This window comes from Drosophila hydei, unplaced genomic scaffold, assembly GCF_003285905.1.
Source record: "Drosophila hydei strain 15085-1641.00,03,60 unplaced genomic scaffold, DhydRS2 tig00000001-arrow-pilon, whole genome shotgun sequence".
Lineage (NCBI taxonomy): Eukaryota > Metazoa > Arthropoda > Insecta > Diptera > Drosophilidae > Drosophila > Drosophila hydei.
In genome coordinates, this window is record NW_022045643.1 from 7375221 (window position 1) to 7392657 (window position 17437).

The window sequence follows — 17437 nt, forward strand, 5'->3', positions numbered from 1 at the left end:
AGCAACGGCACCCATTAACAATTAGACTGAAGCGTGAGTATAATGACAGCCAGCCCAAAAATAATTTGAATATTATACCCACACACACCCACACACATGTGACTGCTTATAAAAAATTGCCTAGAAAAACAGTTCCAAAGAACATTGTCTTCAAGGTACAGATTGTTAAAATTAGTTTATCTAGCGTGCGGGGCGATTCAATGTCATAACTAAAGATTTAATAAATAAATAAACTTTACCCAGTAAACTTTTTGAATTTCTTTTCATTTCGGACAGAACTAAGTGTAACGGATATTTCCTGGAGAAAAAACTTCAAAAGCAAATTCCTTTGGCTGGCGTTGCCACCCTGTTAGACATGCGCACTGTTTACCCGGCAAACAACTGTGTAATGTTTTGCCTGCTTGCAAAAGCTCAATGCTATGAATGGATTCTTGTACAATTCAGCTTCAAGTTTTTATTATAAAAAACTGTTTTAATACAAATTTGAATTGAAATATATTATTGTAATATTTATACATATATGCAGTACAGTCATATTGAAATAAAGAGTTCTTGAACAGTATAGGAAAAACGATTTGAACATGGCAAATTATATACACTGCATATGCGTTCTAGCTAAAGTTTGACTTATGTGTAAATAAATTGCATTTGCAGTCAAGAGGAAATGCAAGACAAGAGCATTTCAGATACAGATCTCTGTTACAGATGCTAGAAACCATTAGCAAACCTCATCTTCCATGGGCGGGTCCTCGTCGTCCGGCTGCGAGACGCTGACCTCAGCGAAATCCTCCTCCACGCTGTCCACGAAGCTGGAGACTCTGCAAGCAATTAAGCAAACAGTTTAAGTGGTCACCAATTTGTTGAATGTGGCATGTGCTACTTCTCAAAATCGCAGTGTGGCAACAGACCCACGTCCTTGAAGTGACCAGCGCCACCGCCGAATCTTAGCAGCGTGCAGAGACGCAGCTGCGCCAAGAGCAGGAGAAGCATGCCCGCCACATAGCTCAGCCACAGATTGTGGGGAAAGAGTATCAAGGCCACGCCCATGGCGACATAAATGGGCGTCGGCCGCCAGCTGCCCAGCCATGCTGACAAACGCCAGCAGTTCAGGCAGCAGCCGCGGCTGTGGTAATTATCACTGAAAATTAAAAATAAATAAATATATATTTGCGCGCAAGCATTAAATTTATGGCCGTCCTTTCATCGAACTCCTTGCTTACTCGCCGCACTGAAGCTGCAGGAATATGTTTATCAGCCATTTTATCTCGATGAACAGCACCAGCAAAGCTGAAAAACTGCCCGAGCATTAAAATTTTTATGATCCACGACAAAGCAAAGTGTTCAGACTCACAGTATGTAGAGGCCCGCCTGATAGCCATGCATGTAGACATCAACGCCCACTCCGCAGATAACTGAAATGAAAAATGACCACAAATTGGCTGTTGGCTGCTCAAGACATTGGCAGTGGAGCAGGAGTCGGAGTTGGAGTTGAAGCTGTGTTATGAGCCTTGCGTGCTACAGAATATATGCGTATAAAACAATATAGAATTGTCTCGAAGCAAATAACATTTGCTTGGGGGCCATAAAATATGCCAAAACGCAAATATGTAATCTAAGTTACATTGATGAGACAGTCGCTATGTGCGAGGGTTGAAGTAGAAGTTTTGCAAGTAGCTTAACAAGATTGAGACTTAGTTATAGTTAGCAAAATATTGAAGACTTAGAACTTTCTTCTATAGGAGTAAAAAAATAATAAATATAATTTATGCTACATTAATTATTAACAAATTATTGTTATATGTATATGCAAACTATATATAATTGTTAAAACCCTCAAAAATCCTTAAAAAAAAGCCAAATATATAACAATTTTGGGAATAAGCTTAGCATTTCTGATACTTTTCAAAGTTTTTTCAGGTGCTGAATTCGAAATCAAAATTAAGTTTCAGCTTAGCCTTTTGGAGATTTGTCAGTTCTTTGTCATAAACTGAATTCGAACCTGCAGCCTAGAATCTGAAACCTTAAATCTGAAGACTAGAGTAATATGTGACGACTTTAATAAATTCTATTATTTAAGTGTAAAATTCAGTTGTTTAGGTACCAAATGTAAGGCTTTAAATTTAATTTTTTGTTGGGAATACTGAGCTAATTTGGCTATTATGTATATGCAGATTAGAATACAGATGAGAGCTCAGCTTTAAAATCATCAACAATCTTCGATAGTCTAAAGGATAGTTGTAGTAGTTAGTAAATCCAGTTGATCTGTGCTATTTATTGTATAAAAATGCAGATTTCTTTACGTTAATTTGCCCACACTTAGAACTTCTCGAGCTACCCACTTGCTCAACGCATATACACAATATATATATTTATATTAGATTCTAACCATATTATGCCTATCAGCGGTTACTTTCCCTATGTGTAAATTATGACTCACAAAGCAACAACAACAAAGTCAACAAGAAGCAGCACGAGAAAGACGCAAATCTACTCAAAATTCAATCTAATTAAGTTGTTATTGTATGCGCCGGGAAAACAAATTCGATTGGACTGCAGATAAAGGCAAATGAGCTTTGGCCGCACAGTCCGCAGTCCACAGGCCAAAAACCAAAGCCAAACCAATTACATTAAACGCTTTGAGAGCATCAACTAAAGCAACAAAAAAAAAAAGCTGAATAGTCGATGAAACGTGCGTCTATAGAAAATCAAATAAAAACTAGGCAAAAATTATGCGCAGCTCTCTGCGTGATTAAGTTGGGCATGGGACATCCAGCTGAAGTTATTTTTTTTTTTATTTGGAGGGGGCCAAGCGACTGGCGCCAGAAAGCCAACAACAAAAATATCCGTGCATAGGGATAAAAACCATAAAGGGTTGCACTTGCCAAGGATGTGCGAATGCAGCTGCTGACTACAGAAAAAAAAAATAGTAAAAGAGGGCCAATGCCTTGTTAATGGCCCTGAGAGAGCTTCTGTGCACTGCTTCGGTTTTTTGTTTGCTGGGCTATCAGATCTGTGAGCAGCACGCAGCGCTGAGGTTTATGAACTGTGAGTTGTTTTGTATAATGCAGACTGGCAGACTTGGTCCAAACAAAAACAATATTGCTGGAAGAATCATTTTGAACTTGACCCAAGCAGCAGCTGCGGCTGCCGTTGCTGCTGGCACGTTGCTGGCTTAAGCATCGCTCATTTATCACATTTCCCAGTTGGGGCTGGTCAGGCTCGCTTGTGAAGACTGTTGCACTATTGAAGGCGACCATTACAAGTGCATTAGACGAGGGAGCGCTGGATGAGCCAGGATACAGATGACACTCATGGGAAGTGTACGGGCTGGGCATGACAAGCGTTAAAGCTAAATTTAATAACTGTAGCATATGCAAAACTCGTTTTGGACAGATTATAAATTGCATTGAAATGGTGAAGAAATTAACTCGAGCTTCCTCTAGAAGCATGAACTTGCTAAAAATGTACACTTAATCATATAGTTGTATCAGCAATTCAATCAACTATAATTTGGTTTTAATATTCTTGAATTTAACATGCTAAACTAGATATCAAAGAGAGTTGACTAAACTCAGCAGACAGAATATGTTTGAGCAGCTTCTAGCAGCTTAGGCAGACTTTTGTTAGTTAATTCAAATATTCATTTCAGCTTTCAAAATGTAAAATTTAACCAATAGTCACATTATTGTAAGACTAGAATGTAAATGTCCCAAAAGCATTAACTTTACATTCCCTTTGGGGTTGTTCATTAAAACAGGAATGCAGAGGTTGTGGGGCTGAAAAAAGCTGGAAATAAAATAATATAAAGTAAATATAAAATTTATTATTTAAATAATAGCAATAAAGAAAAAATATATAAAAACAAATAATTAGTTTATAATTATTTTAAAATAGACAAAATAATTAAAAATACAAAACTTTAATTAGATCTAGTGCTGCTGTGGCATTTAAGACCATTCACTTAAAAAAGTCTGTAAATCATGAGAAATGAAAAGAAATGTTTGCATCCTAAAGTCTTAGGAAAATAATTGTTGTTCCGATTTCCTTGCATTTCTAAGCAGTTTTTCAATTCAATATTAAATATAACGTAAATAAATTGTATAAATCGTTACAAGATTAACTTCTTAGCCTCATGCGACATTAAACGGCACCTGAGTTAAATGCAGCTTATATGCTTCCAGCTCATATGGCTCACATGAGTGCACGCATAAGTGCACGAGTGTGTGTGTGTGTGTGCTTACCGAATGAAGTCAGCAGACCAAAAACTCTTATCACAGGACGTAAACAGTCGCAAGGCTCGACCGGCTGACGGCAATGGCGACGACGTCGTTGCAGCTGCTCATGTTGTTGATGCGGTTGACTCATGCTGCACTTATAAATTATATTTTTTGTTTTTGTTATTTTTTCCTTTAAGCGTTTCGGTTGCACATTTCCCAACTACAACGGCCAACAGATTGGCAGTCCAGTGGCCACGTTAATACATCGGCTAATACTCGTGGACCAACGTAAGCTCAGCGGGACTTAGCTGGGAAGACACATTGTGTTGTGCATTGAATATAAATCAAGTGAACTTTTACGGCAACGTATCCAATTTCTTGGCAAGCGACTGCCCGACGATTGCCAAGGATAGCGGGGACACTGGCGACAACAACAGCACGACTAACGAATAAAGAAACAATAAGCAGCTCGTTACACTTTTAAATTTCAGCGTTCACTTTGAGCCAGCATACGCTGCGTATGCGTAATGCGACCGACACTTTCAACGTTTGCACGTATAATTCGTTTTCCTTTTCAGTAGCAGCAGCACTTAATCACCGTAGCACTGTGTGTGTGTGGCAACTAATGGCTGCAAATTACCGTTAACATGCAGCATTCAGCTACCTGCGCCGCGCCACACGCAGAACGTCAACAACTGAGTTTTTAAAATGTCCGCCAAGCTTGTGCAGGTGCCACTTGCCACTTGACTCTGAAGCCAAAAGCCGAACCCGAGTCACAGCCAGAGTTAGAGTCAGCAGAGTCAGAGTGTGTCCTAAACTACGTCCGCACGCTTCTGGCAGCGCCAAGTGAATGAATAGAGCAATCGTCCTCGGTCGCCTTTCAGCCAGTTCGACTCGCTAGCCAAAAAGCGGCCAGCAGGCCAGCGAAATGCCCTACTTTATGCAATACTTTTTTCATATTGTTGCTACGCGCAACTGTGAATTGAAATAATAATATCAGCTGTGTGCCCAGCGAAAGTTTTAACATGATAAAATTGTGAAACTTTTTTATATGCAAATTTTGTTGTTGTGCGAATTGTTTAAATTTTAAGCAGCTTTAAATTGTTTCAGTCTAATGTCTAGTGTTTCAGTTATGAATGCAATAGAATGCAGCTTAGAATATTTTAATTTAGTGTTTGTCTATTTAAATAAAATTACTGAAAACTAATTTGAACTGAGCTTGCTTAGACTTATGTTATAGCAGCAGGATAATATTAAAGCTATATTTAGACATGTCTTTATTGTCTAGTATAAGACAGATTGCAAATAAAAACAGCAATTAAAAAAAAAAAATAAAAAATATTTAGACATTTAAAATTGAATTAAATCATAAAGGCTTAAGTTATTTTTGTCGTAAAAATGTTTTTTTTACACATATTTATTTTGAGATTTAAATTAATATTAATTAATAATAAAAATAGAAAAGCTATGAATGCTGTATTTTTTTGTTGTTTTTTTTTTTTATAATATTATATAGCAGTATTATAAAGTATTTCTTATTAATTATAGTAGAAGCAAACAACTGAAAGAATCTTAAATTTCTTATTCAATGGATTTAATTAACATAAAAATAATTTTTTATCTTTAGAACCTGCCTTTGATAACTATTTTTGTATATATGAAACTTCATACTCCAAAACTTTGTAGCTCAACGGCTTTTTCAAACACTTCAAACTAAATACTATAAACTATACTAGTATTCAGCTAGAGCTGCATATTTTCAGCAATAAGAAAAACTCATTAAAAAGTCTGACTTAATACTCAAGTGCTTAGCGTACTCTATGAACTCTACTTAAATTGATTGTCTTTTCATTCAGGCAGCGCATGTCTTAAGTGCCTGAAGCCGACTCTGAATTTCTTTGTTGATTCGCTTTTATTTGTCACGTTGCCCTTCATGTTGTTGCTGTTGTTGCTGCTGGTGTGTTTTCCATGCTACACTTGCCTGCCCGTTAGCCTCAGCTCCGTTGGCCAATCCCCAGCCCCCGCGCTCATCACTTTGTATGTTTGTTGGCGTCGTTTCAGTAATTTTCATAACTGGCGCTCTGCGTGGCAATTGCTAAGGAAGGGCGGAAGCAGCCGCTACCACTGCTGCTGCTGCTGCTCCGCGGAGCAGTTGACAATTGCGCCATCTACGCCGCGTGTGGACAAAAACATTTTTCGGCAGTGAAATGCCACCATTCCTTGGACTTACCCACTACCCAGCTAAGCCCCCGCCCGCTTCGCCCATGATATATTAAACACAGGAGTAGCTGAAGGAGCAAATATTTTTTTAGCCTGCTTCAGGTTTATCTACATCTCTTGCATCTCTCATTTTGCGTTACGTTGCGAACATTTTGGAGTACGAAGCTGTCGTGCTGTTTGCATTATGCGCCATTAATGGCATCTTTACGGGCACGAAGCGGCGTATGCGCAACGCTAATGATGCGCCAGCCGGGCTTCCTCATTTGGCAAAGTCTTTACGGCGTTTCATTATCTTACTTATGCCAGCCACCATGGCCACCTCGGGCAGGGCCAGCTTGCTGTCCTCCTGGAAATCGCAGCGACGCGCCAGATGCAGCCACGTTCGTTCCGGATTGAGGGACAGCGGCATTTGCAGCCAGCTGACATAGTCGATCTTCAGCGAGCCCGTTAGCAGTTGATCAAACGGCGTATTGCCTATGAAGAACATGGACTTGAGCACTGAGGTCTTGGCCTCCTTTATGTTCTGGCCCAGCACGCCCTGAAACGGACTTGGCTCGTTGTCGCCCGTGCCCAACTGCTCCAGCAGCCAATCCTTGTTGAACTTCAGATAATTATAGATCACTTTGAGCGCCTGTTTGCCAATGTTTGTGGTCAGCACATCACTGGCCAGCACCTCGGCTATATAGTCAGCAATGCCCACATCCAATTCCATGGCATAGTTAGCCGGTGGACTGTGGCTCAAGCGCTCCGATTCAGCATTGTTCATGGCGAGGTCGTCCATTTTGACAGTGCTGACGGCGCTCATGCCGCCAGCGCCACGTCCGCAGCTGCCGCCGAAATCCGTGTCCAGATTGATGCTCTCCTTGGCCTGCTTAAGAAACAGCTCGATCTGATCAGTGTGCTTATCATCCTCGTCCACAGAGCAAATGGCCTCCGACAGCGAGTAGCATACGGCAGCCTTATCCTCGTTCTTAGCTGCCAAGCCGATAGATTCATAAATATATAACGATTCTATAACTCACGTCTGAAACTTACCCTGCTCATGCACTTCGGCTGTCTTTATCAGCTCAGTGTAGAGCGCTGCAAAAACCACCTGCAGCAGCACCGAATCGCCCAGAGGACGCGTGGAGACTGGTATTATATCCTGTAGCAAGGCTGTTATCTTATACAAGCCCTCGGGCATGCAGTCCCAAATCTCTGAGATGCACGTCAATGCCAAGGACATGGCCTGATACATGCTGGCGCCATTCTCGACGGCATTGATCAGCATCTCGACGACGCAGTCGAGCACTGGATAAACAAAGTGCATGATGGCCTCTAGCCAAGGTGTGCGCTTCTGATTCCACACCTGGCGCTTGTCCAGGCAATCGCTCCAGCCGCTCACAGCATGCTCCTCGAGCGTCTTTATCAGGCAGGATTTGATATCGACGGCCTTGCCCACGGCCACAACCAGGTATGTGAGGGACAGCACAATTTGATAGTTGGACTGCCCAACGGGATCTACGGGAATCAGAACAAATGAATATTATTAATGAAAGATTGTGAGTTCCAAAGAGAACTTACCTATGTCCGCTGCTATGGAATCGGTGACATTGAAGCACTCGCCACGGCACAGAAAAGCTTCACACTTTAATGGAGCGCCCTCTGCGCTGGTAAACGAGTGCTTGGCCACATTCTTGAAATTCTCTGATGACGGCAAATGTTGCATTAGATGACGCATTATGATGCCCGTTAGATAGGCATCTCGCATGAGCAGGATCTTCAGCAGATACGACCAATGCGCCTCGGGAAAGGCCAGCAGCACACGCAAATCCAAGGAGATGGCCGTGTTCGTGGTAAGATCAGCAAACTCTGTGACCCACTGGCAGGACTGCTCCTTGGGAAAGTACCGCGGCAACGCAAAGATAATCCAGGCCGATGGCAGACCATGACGTGAACTAAACATTTCCATGTTATCTAGGCCTTTGCGAAAGACCTGGAATAGTTAGAAATTTGAGTCCTTAGTAATCCTTATAGAATAACATTATTTAAGGAGACATATGAAGTGATGTTAAGCAGCTATCATAGCTGCCTTGGTTAACTCCAATTATTAATCTGTTACTAGTATACATTCCCTAAATAATCTCACCTTGGAAAGCACACCCAGAGGCGCGCCACGCAGCAGCAGGCAGTAGAAGAGTTCCCGGCATTTGGCATGAATATCCCTAACGATGACGCTCTGATTGCTAAGCTGAAGGCCCACATAGGCCTCGCCGCTCTCGCAGACATGGGGCAGCAGCTCGGCAATGCAGAGCAGCATGTTGCAAATGTCCACCAGATGCAGTTGGGCACGTGCAACACTTGTCACAATCTGCGTGTAGCGCACAGTCAGCACGCTGAGTGTCTCGTTCAGCATTCCAGCAAAGATTTTCTGTGCCATTTTCGGTGGCACCGAATTCCAGAGATCGGCTTTGGTGCCGCGCATATAGTGCCACCACATTTGCACCGTATACGAGCCGCGTTCCGATTCGAAGAACGGCTGCGTGTCCTCCCAGTGCAGACAGTCCGCGTCCTGAATGATATACAGCAGCAACAGACGACAGTGCAGATCCAGCAGGCGTTCAGCCAATGCCTCGGACATCTGGGCATATTGCTTGAAGCTCAACTTCAGAGCGCCGCCCTTTTCGTCACCCTTGGGCGGGCAAATGGTTGTCGTGGCTGCCTGCATATAGACGCTCAACGAGTTCTTGACCAATGCAGCGGCGCCAATGGTGGCCGTTAGCACGGACAGATCCGCATGATCCAACGACTCCTGCGAGAGTCGATGTATGTGCTCCAACAGGAGATCTGCTGACTTGGTTACCAAACTTACAAACTTATCCGGATCAGAAGTTTTAACCGTAACGCTGCTCTGTACAGGCAGATAGATTAGATAGAAAGAGAGGCAGTTTCAGACGTGGAGTATCTGCAGATACACAGATAGTTAATAAGAGACTTCAGTCACTTACGAAATCGCATTCGTTCAGCTCCTTTTCGGTATGCAATAGACCCGAATGCTTGCGATAGGAAGCAAAGTATTCATCCTCCCACCTAAACGAAACATGACCCAGTCAAATTGGGTACAGGGAAAACTTTTAGAGCAACATGGCCTACCAGCGAATTAGTTTTATGGATGCAAACGATGCATAGCGCGGAAAGTCGAGTTTTCCGCCCACCACGCCCGAGCAGATGGGCTCCTGCAGCACGCGCTGATGCGTCTATTCGTGAAACAAATCAAGAAGGGGCAATGTGAGAAACAATGTGTTAACGAGTTTTCCCAAAAGCACTTTTCTCGCATTGCGGTCAGCTTGTGCGGGCACCTGATAAAACTCCAAATCGCGCTGCAGCAGAATGGGCACGCGGTCCATTAAATTTCCCTCCTCGAGCACTTCCATTTCTGCAAATTCTTTTAGCTGCCAAACTGCAAAACTGATTAGCCAAAGGCCGTGGCTATCGAGCAAACAGCTAACTTGTGTCGAAATGTTGCCAGGACAACAGCAACAATTGCTGATGGATGATGAAGCGTGAATAATGATAAGAAAATTCTGAAGGTATTTGCAGATATTTCAAATTCGATAAGCGAAGATTATGTTAGAGTTTATATTGTATATTTTTTATTTAATTAATTTTTTATATATTCTCTTATTACAAACTACTTTGAAACTCTATTACACGTCGTAAAAATAATTTACAATAGCAGAGGAGCTCTAAAGCTGTAAGAAATATTACGGCTCACATAAAATATATATTATATAATTTAATAGGAATAAAATAAATAAATAAATATTTGTCTTATTTTTAGAGAAGAAATAGTTTAAGAATATATATTAGCTTCAATCTTCAATATAAAAAAAGATAAATATATTTAGTAAATTATTTTTTTTTATAATGCATAAAATATAGTTTTTAATTTGTATATATTACTTTTTCGTTTACTAAAATAAAACAAAGCAGTAATTAATTTTCTGTTAATATATGTATTTTTTGTTTGTGAATCATAAATAAATATATTTTAGTATTATTTTTTTATTTATGTAGCGCCACAGTGTCCCAAATTACAGGTTTTATTGACTAATTAATATAAATATATATTTTTGGGGCGTTTGTTTTGTATACTTTTTTAAGTATTCTTTCCATGTTAATTAAAAACACTTATTAGCTGAACATTAATTTAATAAAAATTAATTTAATATATATAAGTAAAGTTATAAGAAAAATGCTTATGATAGGGTTTTTATATATTAATATACTATAATATTGTCTTACTTAAACTAAATAATATTTAAATATATTAAATGTCTAAGCTGAAACAATGAATAAATTTTAGCAGCTAGAATATTTTGTCAATAGCATTTCTATAATGAGCTGTTACTAAATCTTATCTGATACATAAACTCTGTTTTTAATAAGGTGTAACTGCCTTTAAACTAGCAAGTAGCCCGAGAAGGATGGGCAGAGAGGGGGAGTGAAAGAGGGAGAATTCTATAGATAATGCTCAGCGTTCGCTCTCCGTATGGGTGCTTATATATACATATATATATATATATATATATTGCTCACTCAACGCAAGATAAGCTCTGCTGTTGCTTGGGTCTGAGTTTCAGCGGTTCAGTTGATAATTGAGCGGTGCAGGGAGCACATCGTATAGCAGCGGACCTAAGTGGACAACAAAAGTAAGTGGACTCAAGTGGATTGTCGCTGCTTCGGATGCAGTGCTAATCAGTAGCAGACCTCATTGCTGGGGGCGAGCTGTCGGAATATTTTCAGCTACATAAAACAGCGACAATTTGACGCTTATCGGTGCGATACGGTGCGCGTATCAGCCGTATCAGTAATCCATAAATCTCACTGCGTTTCTTTTTGTGTGTTCTCTTCTTGGCACAGCATAGCATGATCGCGAATTTGAGACATTTGACTGGGCGGCTCGCCGTGCAGCGTGGCCTGTTGCAGCAGCAGCTGCGCAGCGCCTCTTATCTGATCGATCAGCCAGAATACAGCTTCCTAAAGGATCTCGGACTGGAACGTGACAATCCCGGCGTCTATTCTGGCCACTGGCAGGGCCGCGGACAGAGCATCACCAGCTATGATCCCGGCACTGGTCAGGCTATTGCTTCAGTGCGTCAGGGCACAGTGCAGGAGCTACATCAGACCATTGGCCTGACCGTCGAGGCCTACAAGCAATGGCGGCAAGTGCCCGCTCCGGTCCGCGGTGAAATCGTGCGTCAGATTGGCGACGAGCTGCGCAAATACAAAGAGCCGCTGGGCAAACTTGTCTCCTTGGAGGTAGGCAAGATCTACAGTGAGGGTCAGGGCGAGGTGCAGGAGTTCATTGACATTTGCGACTATGCCGTAGGCTTGTCACGCATCTACTCCGGCCAGCTCATCAATTCGGAGCGTGCACAGCACACCATCTTGGAGGCGTGGCGTCCGCTTGGTCTAGTCGGCGTCATATCCGCCTACAATTTTCCCAATGCCGTCTTCGGCTGGAACGCAGCCATCGCTCTGACCACAGGCAACAGTGTGCTGTGGAAGGGCGCTCCCAGCACACCGCTCGTCTCCGTGGCTACCACTAGAATTGTAGCCGAGGTGCTGCAACGCAACAATTTGCCGGCCGTGGTCAGCCTCTGTCAGGGTGGCACCGATGTGGGCGCAGCTCTGGTCGCTGACCAGCGTGTCAATCTGGTCAGCTTCACGGGCAGCTGCAAGACAGGTCGAGATGTTGGTGTGGAAGTACAGCGTCGCTTTGGCAAGGTTATTTTGGAGCTGGGCGGCAACAATGCGCTGATTATTGACGAGTCGGCCAACATTAAAATGGCCTTGGATGCAGCGCTCTTTGGCTGCATTGGCACCACTGGACAACGCTGCACCACCACCAGGCGCATCATTGTGCACGAAAAACTGCACGACAGCTTTGTCGAGGCACTGACGGCCAAGTATGCGCAGCTATTGCCACGCATTGGCCACCAACTGGAGCTGCAAACACTTGTGGGCCCCGTGCACACGAAACAGAATGTCGATAGCTACAAAGAGACCATTGAGGAGGCCAAGCTGCTGGGCGGCACTGTCGCGTTTGGTGGACGTGTCTTGGAGCGTGATGGCCACTATGTGGAGCCCACAATTATCACTGGACTGCCACATGATGCGACTGTGGTGCATCGTGAAACCTTTGCGCCCATTGTCTATGTGCTCAAAGCGCGCAATGTGGACGAGGCAGTTGCCTGGAATAACGAGGTAGAGCAGGGCCTTTCCTCGGCCATCTTCACGGAGAATATTAGCCAGGCCTTCAAGTGGATTGGCGCCCAGGGCTCCGACTGTGGCATCGTTAACATCAACACCACCACAAATGGCGCAGAAATTGGCGGCGCCTTTGGCGGCGAGAAGGCAACTGGCGGTGGTCGCGAATCGGGCTCCGACGCCTGGAAGCAATACTGCAAGCGCGCCACCATCACAGTGAATCACTCGGGCGAACTGGCTTGCGCACAGGGCGTGGTCTTCAACGTAGAGTAAACAAGCTATTGGAAATGTAATTTAGTTGAACTTTGTTATCTTGATTTGTATTATTAAAATGTCTATAAAAATGCATTTAAATTGATTTCTCTTTTTCTAAGCTAGTGGTTTGGTGAGCTGTGTCACAGCTCGCTGAGGTCGAATCGCCAAAAGTCAACCTCAATATCCTTCGACTTTTGCTTATGGAATTTGTAGCTGGCCTCAAGGTTATAGCGCAGCTCAGCAATAACAGTACTACGAGCGCCCCACTCCTTCGACTTCTTTTGGATATAGGTGCTGCAAGAGAGAGCATAAATACAATTTCGATTATATAAAAGGAATTCATACAGTATAGCATATAGACTAAGCAGTAAACTAGAACAGTTTCAATAATAAGTGCTTACGGAACTTGCTTCAAAAATTCATAAAAACAGAATTGCTTATCATAAAAGTAGTTGAAATAGACTTATTTATTATATATTCGCTTAGGATAGATAATGAACGTATTTCATTTAAAATCACAATAAATGATTTACTGCTATTTCACTTCTTCTAGAGTGGTTAGGATCAACCATTAACACTTCAATTTGGTCCTGAACAGTCTGTAGTTGATGGCATTGATAACATTCACATTTTTCTCGCCTTTGACTCAGGTAAATGACATTATTATTATAAAGTTTTTTATGTTAAGTTTTCTTGGCAGTTGCTCACTCACCGCGTGGATGTTTTGTGCAGCGAGTAGACTGCACCTGTGGCCAATCGCATGCCTACATCCAAGAATCGCATATCCATGCCGGCATTATGCTTGGTGCCAAAGGGCGGATTCATGACAACTGTGTCGAAGGCATTGTCCCACTTACTGCACGGCAATTGGAGCACATTTGCACGGATGCAGTCAACATTTGGCAGCTCCATGTCCAGCACGTTTTGCCGATAAATGTCCACGGCAGCGTCGTCCAGCTCAAAGCCAACCGTTAGCTGCGCTCCAAGCAATGTAGCACCAATGCTTAGCATGCCGCAGCCACAGCCCAGATCAGCCACCAGTTTGCCTTCGATATCGCCGTGCTGTTCTTGCATGCAATGCGTCATACAGGCAGCTATGTGTGGTGGGGTTGGGTATTGTTCAAGCAGTATCTTCGGCTTCTCGAAGCCATCGACGCACTGCAGATACTCCTCTAACTTCTTCAGCTTTAGACGAGTCATGTTGAGGGACGTGGACGTGTGTATTGTTCTATGAAATTACTTGGCGTTGGGCGCTGGCGGGGTCGACACTGGTTCCAGGCGTGGCAACACGGGTATAAAACTATTTCCAAAATACGAATCCTGCGGTATAAAGAAACCCAGAGTTGTAGAGCTCGTTGGATTAAATGCAGATCGTGGCGCGGCGATGCCGCCAGCGGCATTAGGTGTTGCGCTCACGCTCTGGGCAAAGTCGGCTGTCACTGTCGGCTGTCCAAGCAGCTGCGGTGCGGGCATCTACAAAGCAAGCAAAGTCTATTAACGAGTCGCTTAATATATAAACAGCTCTATATTTACATTTACCTGATTCGTTGTGCTACCCAATCCGATGAGCAACTGCTTCTTGGTTTGTATTTCTTCAAGTATTTTACGGTTCGTTTCTGCTTGCTGTGCACTTGATGTAGGAAAAGCCATCAAAAATAGACGAAATTTTGTATGAATAACTAAATAAAAAGAAATTAAATAATTAAAACGGTTCAACACGCGCTTTTTTGCTATTTTTATTTTTTTTTTGCATTAAAACTGTGTTGAATCGTTCCGAAATAGTTCCAAAGAACGATTCACTAAACGGAACGATCGAAGTAATTCCAAACTATTCCAAATATATAAATTTGGTATTTTAGCTATACAACTATATATAGTTATAAAATTCTTTATTTTACGATTAAAATTAAATTATTTTTAGATCAATTAACGTTAAGCACATCAAAATCAATAGAATTGCGCACATAAATTGCTACATATAGCTCACTTTTTGAATAATGGCATTTGGTATTTTGGTATTTTCGGCTTGCTGCCACACTGATTGTTATCCAAAACGTGCGCTGGCAAACAAAATAAATAACACGCATACACAGAGACAGACGCTAGGATAAAATATCAACAAAGTGCTGCAACGCCCACAGAGCGCTAAAAATTTTAACTACTTTTCTTGAAATCATAACAAGAGAACAACTCCAATCATGAGTATGAGCGACGACGACAGAGATATTGACATCGAGAGTGACGTAAGCACAAACCACGACGCACATTGACGTCATAAATAATTTCGAACATTCTCTTTACATAGGACGACGGAGACTCTGATAACGGTCTTGGCTCCTCGAGACACACAAGCACTGCTAATTTTACGCCGGTAAACAAAAGACAGAGCAACAGCTCACTAATAACAACAGGAGGCCCACGTTGCTAGTGTTTATAAACAGACGCTCGGTGCTAGCTCTACTGTTGTTGTTCTTCTTCTTGTTCTTCCTCTTGCTGACTGACTGATGGCGGTAATAATTAGTTGTTTATTTTTATTTCAAGGCCGAAAAACGAGCACACCACAACGCTTTGGAGCGCCGCCGAAGAGATCACATAAAAGAGAGTTTTACTAACCTGCGCGAAGCAGTGCCCACGCTAAAGGGTGAAAAGGTGAGCGAATAAAGATCTTAAAAGACAGTAGATGGTTACATATTTACCAAGACTAGCCTTAGTTTGTAGATCGTAGCCCCAACTATGAAGATTTAATTCAGTATCAAGATCTTAATTATTATTATTATTAGTTTATCATGTAGACTTATATGTTGTTTTATATATATACCTTGACCTAAGTCTGACATATTAATCTCCTCGTTCTGCCCACTTTAGGCGAGCCGTGCGCAGATACTCAAAAAGACCACAGAATGCATTCAAACGCTGCGACGCAAAATAAGTGAAAATCAAAAGGACATCGAAGACATTAAGAAGCAGAACAGCATACTGGATGAACAAAGTAAGACTAATTTAGAAATACACGTATTTTGTTTGGTCTAAACAAATTTCTAATTATTTAGTACGGCGCCTGGAGGGCAACACATCAAATGGCAGCGATTTTTTGAGCGGCGATGAGCTAAGCAGCGATGTGGAGGATGCTTTGGAGCAGTCGGAATTCAGTCGACGCAGTAAAAAGATGAAAACCTTTCATGCATAGCCCATAAAAACGTCTGCTGTACTTTGTAAGGTTTACGCTAGCATCGTAAACGAATCAATCAAAACAAAATTCTAATGCCTGGACATTAACAGCAACAGTATACCCTATAAGTTCAACATTTATGCCCATCTATACCTTAATGTGTGCGAGCGAGTGTGTATGCGAGTGAGTGTGTGTGTATGTTGTTTTGTACTCTCATACTAATAAAACATTTGTAAGTATCTAAAGATTTAGATAAGTAATACAAACGAAAAACGAATCATTTGAAAATTTGGTAAATGACGTCTATTAAACAATGAACCAATCTATCTAAAATGTATATAATATGGATATGTTTATCAAAGTGTTGACTTCGGAGATGAATTTATAATTAAAATTCCTGAATTCACAGATTTCCACCTTTGTCTATGAACCGCACTTTGTAGGGTATCTAAAAATATATTTTTTTATAAAATTAACATACGGTCACACTATTTGAACTTGAGCGTCAGCCAGAGCAGCACAAAGACGAACAGCACGAAGAGGAACATATAACACATTTGCTTGGAGCCGCCGCCCTGCTTGGCCAGCCGTACAACGCGTGTCATTGTGTTGCCCAGAAAGCCGCCTGTTCGATCCATGTCATCGTCGATGCCGCGCAACAGCTTGTCCTGGTAGCGCACCTCGTTGCCAATGTCTATGGTCAGCGATTTGAGTGCTCCGATCTTCTGTTGCAGTTCTTCTGCCGCGCGTTCGTTTTCCGCCTCAAGCGCATCATGACTAGCGGGAGCACTGGGTCCTGGGTTCTGATTCAGGGGCTGGTAGGGATAGTTGTTGCGTCGCATGCTGCCACTGCTGCTGCCTGTGTGTGCCAGTTTGGCATCAATTTACCTGCAATACTAAAGAAGGATGGTCATTATACATGCTGTGACACGTAAACCAAATGTGTCGAATTACTCACTGAGAGGCAAAACAGCTGCTGCGCACGTTTTTAGTGTTAGTAGGTTTTCGATCGGTTTGACCTTTGAACCATCCAAATGTCTATGAACTAAGGGAGCTTTATAATTAATTAAGGAATCAACAAAACGCAGGTTCTTGCAATATTCAATTCGTGTAATGTAATGTTTATTAGAGTACTAAGTTCCGTTCCAGAACCAGTTTCATTCGAGCTGATTTCAATTGAACTATGCGAGTATGACACCAGACATTTTGCACCATACATTGAACGTCATATAATTATGTTTTAAACTTAGCATAACAATAAACGGGCAAATGTATTTATACACAAGCTTTTAATTCTAAAAAGATAAATAGAATAATACAAGAA

The 17437-nt window shown here is 42.1% G+C and overlaps 7 protein-coding genes across 9 annotated transcripts; 2 read left to right on the top strand and 5 right to left on the bottom strand.

The window, feature by feature from the left end:
• Positions 1-614: 614 nt before the first annotated feature.
• On the bottom strand, positions 615-4365 carry LOC111604529. Its single transcript, XM_023322627.2, has 5 exons — positions 4242-4365; positions 1352-1412; positions 1221-1295; positions 881-1138; positions 615-818 (listed from the first exon to the last, which is right to left on the bottom strand). The coding sequence occupies exons 1-5, from the start codon at positions 4363-4365 to the stop codon at positions 719-721; spliced, it is 618 nt and encodes a 205-aa protein (XP_023178395.2). The 3' UTR covers positions 615-718.
• A 2331-nt stretch (positions 4366-6696) lies between these two features.
• LOC111604537 lies at positions 6697-9850 on the bottom strand. Its single transcript, XM_023322636.2, has 7 exons — positions 9776-9850; positions 9570-9673; positions 9425-9506; positions 8566-9327; positions 8001-8412; positions 7473-7937; positions 6697-7412 (listed from the first exon to the last, which is right to left on the bottom strand). Exons 1-7 carry the CDS (start codon positions 9848-9850, stop codon positions 6697-6699), a joined length of 2616 nt encoding a protein of 871 aa, XP_023178404.2.
• A 1216-nt stretch (positions 9851-11066) lies between these two features.
• LOC111604532 (putative aldehyde dehydrogenase family 7 member A1 homolog) lies at positions 11067-13023 on the top strand. The gene is made up of 2 exons (XM_023322629.2): positions 11067-11128; positions 11340-13023. The coding sequence occupies exon 2, from the start codon at positions 11346-11348 to the stop codon at positions 12960-12962; it is 1617 nt and encodes a 538-aa protein (XP_023178397.1). The 5' UTR covers positions 11067-11128; positions 11340-11345; the 3' UTR covers positions 12963-13023.
• LOC111604533 (methyltransferase-like protein 5) lies at positions 13003-14165 on the bottom strand. Of its 3 annotated transcripts, none has more exons than XM_023322630.2 (2): positions 13657-14165; positions 13003-13238 (listed from the first exon to the last, which is right to left on the bottom strand). In XM_023322630.2, exons 1-2 carry the CDS (start codon positions 14142-14144, stop codon positions 13085-13087), a joined length of 642 nt encoding a protein of 213 aa, XP_023178398.1. In that variant the 5' UTR covers positions 14145-14165; the 3' UTR covers positions 13003-13084. The 3 variants fall into 3 exon arrangements, with proteins under 3 accessions (XP_023178398.1, XP_023178399.1, XP_023178400.1); XM_023322631.2 differs by lacking the exon at positions 13003-13238 and adding an exon at positions 13417-13589; XM_023322632.2 differs by lacking the exon at positions 13003-13238 and adding an exon at positions 13419-13583.
• Positions 14166-14170: 5 nt separating this feature from the next.
• Positions 14171-14747, bottom strand: LOC111604534 (SOSS complex subunit C homolog). The gene is made up of 2 exons (XM_023322634.2): positions 14484-14747; positions 14171-14417 (listed from the first exon to the last, which is right to left on the bottom strand). Exons 1-2 carry the CDS (start codon positions 14592-14594, stop codon positions 14181-14183), a joined length of 348 nt encoding a protein of 115 aa, XP_023178402.1. The 5' UTR covers positions 14595-14747; the 3' UTR covers positions 14171-14180.
• A 187-nt stretch (positions 14748-14934) lies between these two features.
• On the top strand, positions 14935-16390 carry LOC111604513 (protein max). The gene is made up of 5 exons (XM_023322610.2): positions 14935-15187; positions 15250-15315; positions 15486-15593; positions 15810-15933; positions 15995-16390. The coding sequence occupies exons 1-5, from the start codon at positions 15143-15145 to the stop codon at positions 16129-16131; spliced, it is 480 nt and encodes a 159-aa protein (XP_023178378.1). The 5' UTR covers positions 14935-15142; the 3' UTR covers positions 16132-16390.
• Positions 16391-16523: 133 nt separating this feature from the next.
• LOC111604514 (BET1 homolog) lies at positions 16524-17262 on the bottom strand. The gene is made up of 2 exons (XM_023322611.2): positions 17072-17262; positions 16524-17009 (listed from the first exon to the last, which is right to left on the bottom strand). Exon 2 carries the CDS (start codon positions 16953-16955, stop codon positions 16602-16604), a length of 354 nt encoding a protein of 117 aa, XP_023178379.1. The 5' UTR covers positions 16956-17009; positions 17072-17262; the 3' UTR covers positions 16524-16601.
• Positions 17263-17437: the final 175 nt, after the last annotated feature.

Coding starts and splice junctions, on each gene's coding strand:
- LOC111604529 (XM_023322627.2), bottom strand. CDS start 4,365: ATGAGTCAACCGCATCAACAACATGAGCAGCTGCAACGACGTCGTCGC. Junction 1,296..1,351: donor CAGGCGGGCCTCTACATACT/GTGAGTCTGAAC, acceptor ATGCTCGGGCAG/TTTTTCAGCTTTGCTGGTGC. Junction 819..880: donor CCACACTGCGATTTTGAGAA/GTAGCACATGCC, acceptor AATTGCTTGCAG/AGTCTCCAGCTTCGTGGACA.
- LOC111604537 (XM_023322636.2), bottom strand. CDS start 9,850: ATGGAAGTGCTCGAGGAGGGAAATTTAATGGACCGCGTGCCCATTCTG. Junction 9,674..9,775: donor GCGATTTGGAGTTTTATCAG/GTGCCCGCACAA, acceptor TTTCACGAATAG/ACGCATCAGCGCGTGCTGCA. Junction 9,507..9,569: donor TCCATAAAACTAATTCGCTG/GTAGGCCATGTT, acceptor TGTTTCGTTTAG/GTGGGAGGATGAATACTTTG.
- LOC111604532 (XM_023322629.2), top strand. CDS start 11,346: ATGATCGCGAATTTGAGACATTTGACTGGGCGGCTCGCCGTGCAGCGT.
- LOC111604533 (XM_023322630.2), bottom strand. CDS start 14,144: ATGACTCGTCTAAAGCTGAAGAAGTTAGAGGAGTATCTGCAGTGCGTC. Junction 13,239..13,656: donor CTGCACAAAACATCCACGCG/GTGAGTGAGCAA, acceptor TCTCTCTTGCAG/CACCTATATCCAAAAGAAGT.
- LOC111604534 (XM_023322634.2), bottom strand. CDS start 14,594: ATGGCTTTTCCTACATCAAGTGCACAGCAAGCAGAAACGAACCGTAAA. Junction 14,418..14,483: donor TGGGTAGCACAACGAATCAG/GTAAATGTAAAT, acceptor CTTGCTTTGTAG/ATGCCCGCACCGCAGCTGCT.
- LOC111604513 (XM_023322610.2), top strand. CDS start 15,143: ATGAGTATGAGCGACGACGACAGAGATATTGACATCGAGAGTGAC. Junction 15,594..15,809: donor CCACGCTAAAGGGTGAAAAG/GTGAGCGAATAA, acceptor TGCCCACTTTAG/GCGAGCCGTGCGCAGATACT. Junction 15,934..15,994: donor CAGCATACTGGATGAACAAA/GTAAGACTAATT, acceptor CTAATTATTTAG/TACGGCGCCTGGAGGGCAAC.
- LOC111604514 (XM_023322611.2), bottom strand. CDS start 16,955: ATGCGACGCAACAACTATCCCTACCAGCCCCTGAATCAGAACCCAGGA.